This window comes from Colletotrichum jinshuiense, chromosome 12 (genome assembly GCF_051148585.1).
Source record: "Colletotrichum jinshuiense chromosome 12, complete sequence".
Taxonomy (NCBI): Eukaryota; Fungi; Ascomycota; class Sordariomycetes; order Glomerellales; family Glomerellaceae; genus Colletotrichum; species Colletotrichum jinshuiense.
In genome coordinates, this window is record NC_139305.1 from 193,617 (window position 1) to 199,616 (window position 6,000).

Sequence of the window (6,000 nt, forward strand, 5' to 3'; positions counted from 1 at the left end):
TTTAGAATCTATGGGCAAGGCAGATATTACAGATGGGTTCCATTGAGTTCAAATGGATGGATACCAACAGCACTATTGCTGACGGTCTTACTAAACCTCTGCAGGCAACTAAACATGCAGAATTCGTACGACTTCTTCGTCTCGTCGATATCACCCACTTGTTGACAGCAGAAGAGACGGATTAGAGGTTGTGAATAGCTTCAAGGCAGGCCTTGAATCTAGGGGGGTGTGTCAGACCCAGGCGGTCAGAACCATGCTGTCAGACCCAGGCGGTCAGAACCATGCAATGCACGGTTGTTTGATAGATGCATATGAAACGTATGCGATACCCATACATTATCGATGCAATACGGGGTCCAAGCCACATTCTCTTATATAGGTAGAAGTAATCCCTGTTACTGTCATTATTCGGACAAGCTTATCAATATACACTATTGGCCCCATACGTTCCACTACCTGACAATTACCATGCTCGAAGTCCGTTGCCGAACCCTCTTGCCTTGCCGTTGGGCCGGTATAATGAAAGAGACGGGTGGGAACAAAAGGCGCCAAACCAAGGCATTCGATCAAAGCAACCAAGTCGACTAGTCGTGTTGTCAAATTTAACAACAGTTCATGGGGGGGGGCACTTGTTTTAGCACCTCTGCAGCCCCCACTGCCGTTGGCGCCGAAAAAGAAAACGTGCCCAACACAGCCAGACACGACAGTTGTCAGACATCAGATATAGCCCAAAGTACCACACATGCATTTATTTCCTTGCACCTCCTGGCAAATTCGCGCTGTCCATCGCTTCAACTTGTCGTGGAAAATCAATCACTGCACTCGGCCCATGGAAACCAAACCCATCCCCGCCCCGACTCACCCACCTGCTCGCTCATTCATTCCTCAATACCTGCCGTACCATCTCATCAACGCTCACGAACGGTGTCATGTCCCAGCCGCCTGCCCTATGGGCATGCCCTGTCGACACCATAATACTAATCACCCGCTGAAAATCCTCCCGGCATGGCATGGTCGCCGTCGCGACTCAACCAGTTGAATTCCATCTCGCATCCCCTCCGCGGCTTGCTTCGCTGTTGTTCATCGTCGCCCACAGCACAGCGAGACATTCGGTTGCCTTATCTAGTTAATCGAGAGGTACATGCGGCCCCCACACGGCCTATGAGTCTGATTGGTGCCATGTTTTTCCGACCAGTATTTTACATAGAAAAACCGGTCGGAACGGAATAATTGACCCAACTCGGAAGTACTGCAGCAGGATCGCGCCGCATTGGGGTTTTTTGGGGGGGGCGGTCATCACTTGGACCTCTCCAGCACGAGACAGGCCATGGCCAAGGCAGCCAGAACGGCATGATGGATCTGCCGCAACGAAAGCGACCATGAGGGGACGACGTCGTATTCCACAGCAAGCTTGCCATCCTGGACATCATCAGCTTCGTAAAACATGTCCTGGTTGGGAAACATCAGCTCGTATTCCCCGTTCAAGGGCATATTGTGCAGGCTGGTGGAACGACGCTGGTCATGACGGGCTGGCTGTGCAAAGCCCCGGCGAAGCATCATGAGAACCAAGGCTGCGTGATGTCGCGAGGCGGGTGAGGTTCACGTCAGCTGGGTGCATCGCCACTTGCTTCGTTTACTAGATCTACTACGGGATCTCCAATATCACCCACACTATCCTGATCCGCATCCATACTTCGCATTGACCGGACCTACCATCGACTCCAAGGCCAAGAAGCATGGCTGGTTTTCTCAAGGATGAACTAGAATACCAACACTCACGCTGATCATCAACCAACCTTTGATCAACCTTCAACTGCCCACTATCTGCCCCGCGTCGCCAGCGCAGACTCCCCCGCCGATATTGTGTTTTGACGACGTTGAGCAGGGGACCGACTTGGTACCGGCCACGCCTCAACCGGGCTGTCCGTGAAGCGGCTACGGGGCTTCGCCACGGCCGCTATCATTCGTGGCCTGCTCAACAGGGTCTAAACCTGGGTTTCAAGACCTTGGAAGCTAGCTCAATGAAGAAGCTACGGCAACGCCAGACAGGCAGGTCACTTCTCGTGGGACGAAGCGCGACAGGCTGCCTTGGTCAGACATCCCGATAGGAGTTTTGCAACTCAACGCGGCTGGAAACGAGCGGGTGGGCCGAGAAAGACTTTATCAAACAATCCAAAACATGGACGGGCTGATCAACAGAGAGCCTGTAGAGTTACCACACAGCCAGGTCTCCCCAAAGCCCCTCTCTTAAGATCCGAGCCCTTTCGATCAGATAAGTATGCCGACGAGCTTGTTATCGTCAGTGAGGCGCAACAAATTGGTAAGAAGTACACCCCTTACCTGTTCGACCTTCAATAATTACTCGTCCTTATTCACACCAAAGCCATATACAGGCATCAGTAGCGACACAAGCTACAGCTCTTGTGTAGCTTTTTTGTGCATGCGTGGGCAATAGCCGTTTACTTGGTGTCCACGCCAGGGGGATCCGACATGTTTTCCCACATGCGAAGAGCAGAGCGGAGGGTCACAAGAGCGTCCACTCAGAGCTTCATCCCGACTCCGGGGGCGTCTTTGGATCAGTATCATGGATGACCCGGTCGTAATCGCCCATGGACGTCGGTTCGCGTCATTTCCCTCGATCTGGAGTGCAGCCAGCAAACACTCACACCGGCGGTGTATGGGCACGAGGCGATGATCTGTGTTCCCTCGACAGGGTTTCTGCATTCGTAGGGCTTCCATCGCTCGACCGAGGGCCACGGGCAGCCAGGGCGAGTACATGTTGTTGGAACCTCCGTCTTCCCGAACCATCGTCCCACACAGGCATTGTATTCCCGCTCTTGGCCTCGCCGTCGTCTTCGTCGCCCCTTTCCTCTCCATGATAAAGCTCCGCAAGTACTGCTGGGTCTGGAACCGTCTTTGGCAACGCCCGACCTACAATCGGCTTGTGGACCCGTTTCGGCGGTGGTGTTCGTTTCGGGGCACCATCGGTCGGGTCGGAAGCTTGCTGCCGCTTCACCGGCTGCGGCGGCGACTGGCGGCGGAGCGCTAGTGCCCGTTCTCGAAAGTTGATAAAGTTCTCCTCGTTGAGGCGGAGGATACCCTCGAGGGCATCGACGGCCAGCTCGGGATACAGACGGACGGCATCTTCAAGCGCCAGCCTGGGAGTTTGTTCAGGCTGGGGCGCCGCCGCGGCATTCGAATCTTCGTCGCATTCCTCGTAGTCGTAACCGTCCTGGTCGTAAAGAGCCCACGCATTGTATTCGACGTCGTAGAAGTCGACGAGATAGGCCAGTTGTCGCAACCGTCGAGAGTTCACGCTGGGTCTCCGGAGGGCATAGAATTCTTTGGCGTTTGAGGGGAATAAGTCGCCATCGGGAAGGACAAGGCGATTATCCCGGTAGGCAGGGACGGCTGAAATGCGCAGTAATGGGTTTTTCAGGCTGCTGTTGTGCGAGCGTGCTTCGGCGCGTTGTGATTGAAGCTCGACTTGCTTGATGGTGCTCTTGATGCTGCAGAGCTCGTCCCGAATGATTGCGAACTCGGCATTTAGCTGTTGATCTTGATGGTTTCTCGCGTCGATGAATTCGTCTCGCGTAAGCGGCGCAGATAGTATTGACGTGACCATGGTCGCAACTGTTGTTGTTGGCGCCATTGGTTGCGGAGGTTGATAATGGCGAGTAGTGTGCTGTGATGTGCAAAGGATGGTTAGTCACTGGTCCGGTTCCCAGGTACCGCTAGTCACTGGAGATTTGTTTATCCGTTCCGTGTCCGCCACTGCAATCCCCTCATCATCACCACAGTCACCTGACTTTTCTCACCAGCCACACCTAAGCAATCTGACATCACACATTTGCTCCTAAAGGGGATTTTTTTTTGGACTCCATTCCGACGCCCCACAACACTTGTGAAGCGGGACGGTCCGAGCCGACGTAGCTCATTCTCGCCAACACCCCAAGGAAGATAAAATCGTCCCTTCAACCATGCCATACACTCGCAGGAGGCGGTCCCAGGTTGGAGACAGGTTGGTCCGACCTTGGTGGATGTAAGTTAGATTAAAATATCACGACCTTCCCTATTAAAAAATAATAAAGAGTAAACTACTCTTGCGTCGCTGCCATTAACAATCTGTATCTGCACGATCATTGCACGGGGCTACTGAAGTGCCATATCCTCATGCCACTGTCAGTCGCGGCCGTCACACAGAAGCTGAAAGTGACGAGCTCCCAAGGGGTTCGATGCGAATTCGACTGCCACGGCTCACCATCCTTGCGGTTCACCGACAATAATTGCGGGTTGCCGGCGTCCATGGCCCGTGTGCGCCCGGCCTCGATGAGTGTGATTAACAGGCTCAACATGTTGTTTGGTTTACTGTTGTCTAACAGGAACGATATAGGCAGCGTAAGCCTGTCGTTGGTGTGGATGAGGTGTAGCGCGGGGCCTGGGCGATGACTCAACATGGCCTGAATGGTGGCTGCCGACCCCATCATAATGGCCGCCTTCCAGCTGACGCCAACCTTTTCACCGGCTCTCGATAGCGCTTCTGTCGTTGTTGCCTTCTTCCCGATGACGGCCATGAAGAGCGGCGTCATATGCTGCAGCAGTTGCGATTCCTGACGGGCGTCCCACTCTTGGGTGCCCTTGACACGCAGTCGACAGTAACAAGAGAATAGGTGTCGGGATTGTCGGTACTAGACCTTTGAGCCTGCAGCACGCTGAAGACAGCCTGCTCGTTGTTAGAGTCTTTTGGTACCTTGTGGGACTTGAGGGCTGGCGGCCAGAGTCTGCTGGAAGCCCAGGGAAGGATGCCGCGATTAAAGTGGCGCTCAAGCATGAAGAACCTAGCGTGCTCGTATAGGCCCTTTCCGCTCAAAGATTTTGGGGGCTTCAGGGTCCCCACGGCTTCGGGTCGAGTAGCTGTGATTCGCCGAGCCGAATCGACGCACGCGTTTCCGCCCACTCAACATTGTGGCTGGTGTTGAATACAAGGCAGACGAGTGACACAGGCGGGACAAGCAGAGTGAAGACAGGTGATACAGGTGGAGAGAGGACGAGTGGGACAGCTGAAGAGGAGAGGGGAGAGCTCGCCAACTAAGGTATATACTACGTGTATATAGATAGTGCTTTTCAGGCTGCGCTACGTTTGTGCCAGCGGCCCTGTCTCTTCCCCCTCCCCTTCTTGTTGGTTTGCATTTTTTTCCTTTTGGTTTTCTCTTCTTTTCCCCGCTCCTATCTTGGTATTTTTCCGGACTGGCCGGCGTTCCAGGTACGTGTTTTTAACCTGCAGTACCTTGCCTGGGTACAAGTCCAAGAACACGAGGGAGCGGCGCAAGCGAGATTGCAATTGTAGTTGGTTGAGCGGGCTGTGTAGGCCAGATCCTGGGGACGGGACGGGACACAATACGGCGGATCACTCCGGTTGGTTCTCCGCCCGGAGTGTCCCGTCCCTTTCATGTAACGAGGAATAAACCCTTGGCGATTGCCAGACCCTCTCTCAATGTTGCCCATCTGCCTACCAACTGGCTGACCAGCCTAGCTAGTCTAGATCCCCGTCCCGCCCCCTCGTCCCGCCTGGCACTTATTGATTTTATCTATTTGTGCTTTGTTCGCTTCTCCATTCAAGTAATCCTTCATCCTTTCTGAAACTCACTTATTTAACTCTTTGCATCCTCAATCCAGCATAGTTTTCAAGACTTTGTTAATGTCCATGTCATACTCCGCTCAAGTACCCAGTCGACTGTAAAAGGCATCGAGACGTCCGCAACGCTGTTAAAGCTATACGCAATCACGGCAACCCTGCAATCGACCTCGTTCTCTTTCTGTATACAAAGGCGGGGGACGAATTGCCAATGCTTGATACGACGGAAGGTATGGTTAGCAATGTGCGCATCGGTCGACGTCAGAAAGCGAGACCGACTCGACCGCCCTCCAGGCCTTTCGAATCTTGGGGCCAGCCTGGGAATCGGATGGGACGAATGCTTTGTGCTCGCAGGCTTCAATGCT

At 53.7% G+C, this 6,000-nt stretch overlaps 1 protein-coding gene across 1 annotated transcript; it reads right to left on the reverse strand.

Moving 5' to 3' along the window:
• Positions 1-2,662: 2,662 nt before the first annotated feature.
• On the reverse strand, positions 2,663-3,625 carry EsH8_XII_000040 (uncharacterized protein; the record flags this gene model as incomplete). The annotated part of the gene is made up of 1 exon (XM_083273803.1): positions 2,663-3,625. One exon carries the CDS (start codon positions 3,623-3,625, stop codon positions 2,663-2,665), a length of 963 nt encoding a protein of 320 aa, XP_083120417.1.
• Positions 3,626-6,000: the final 2,375 nt, after the last annotated feature.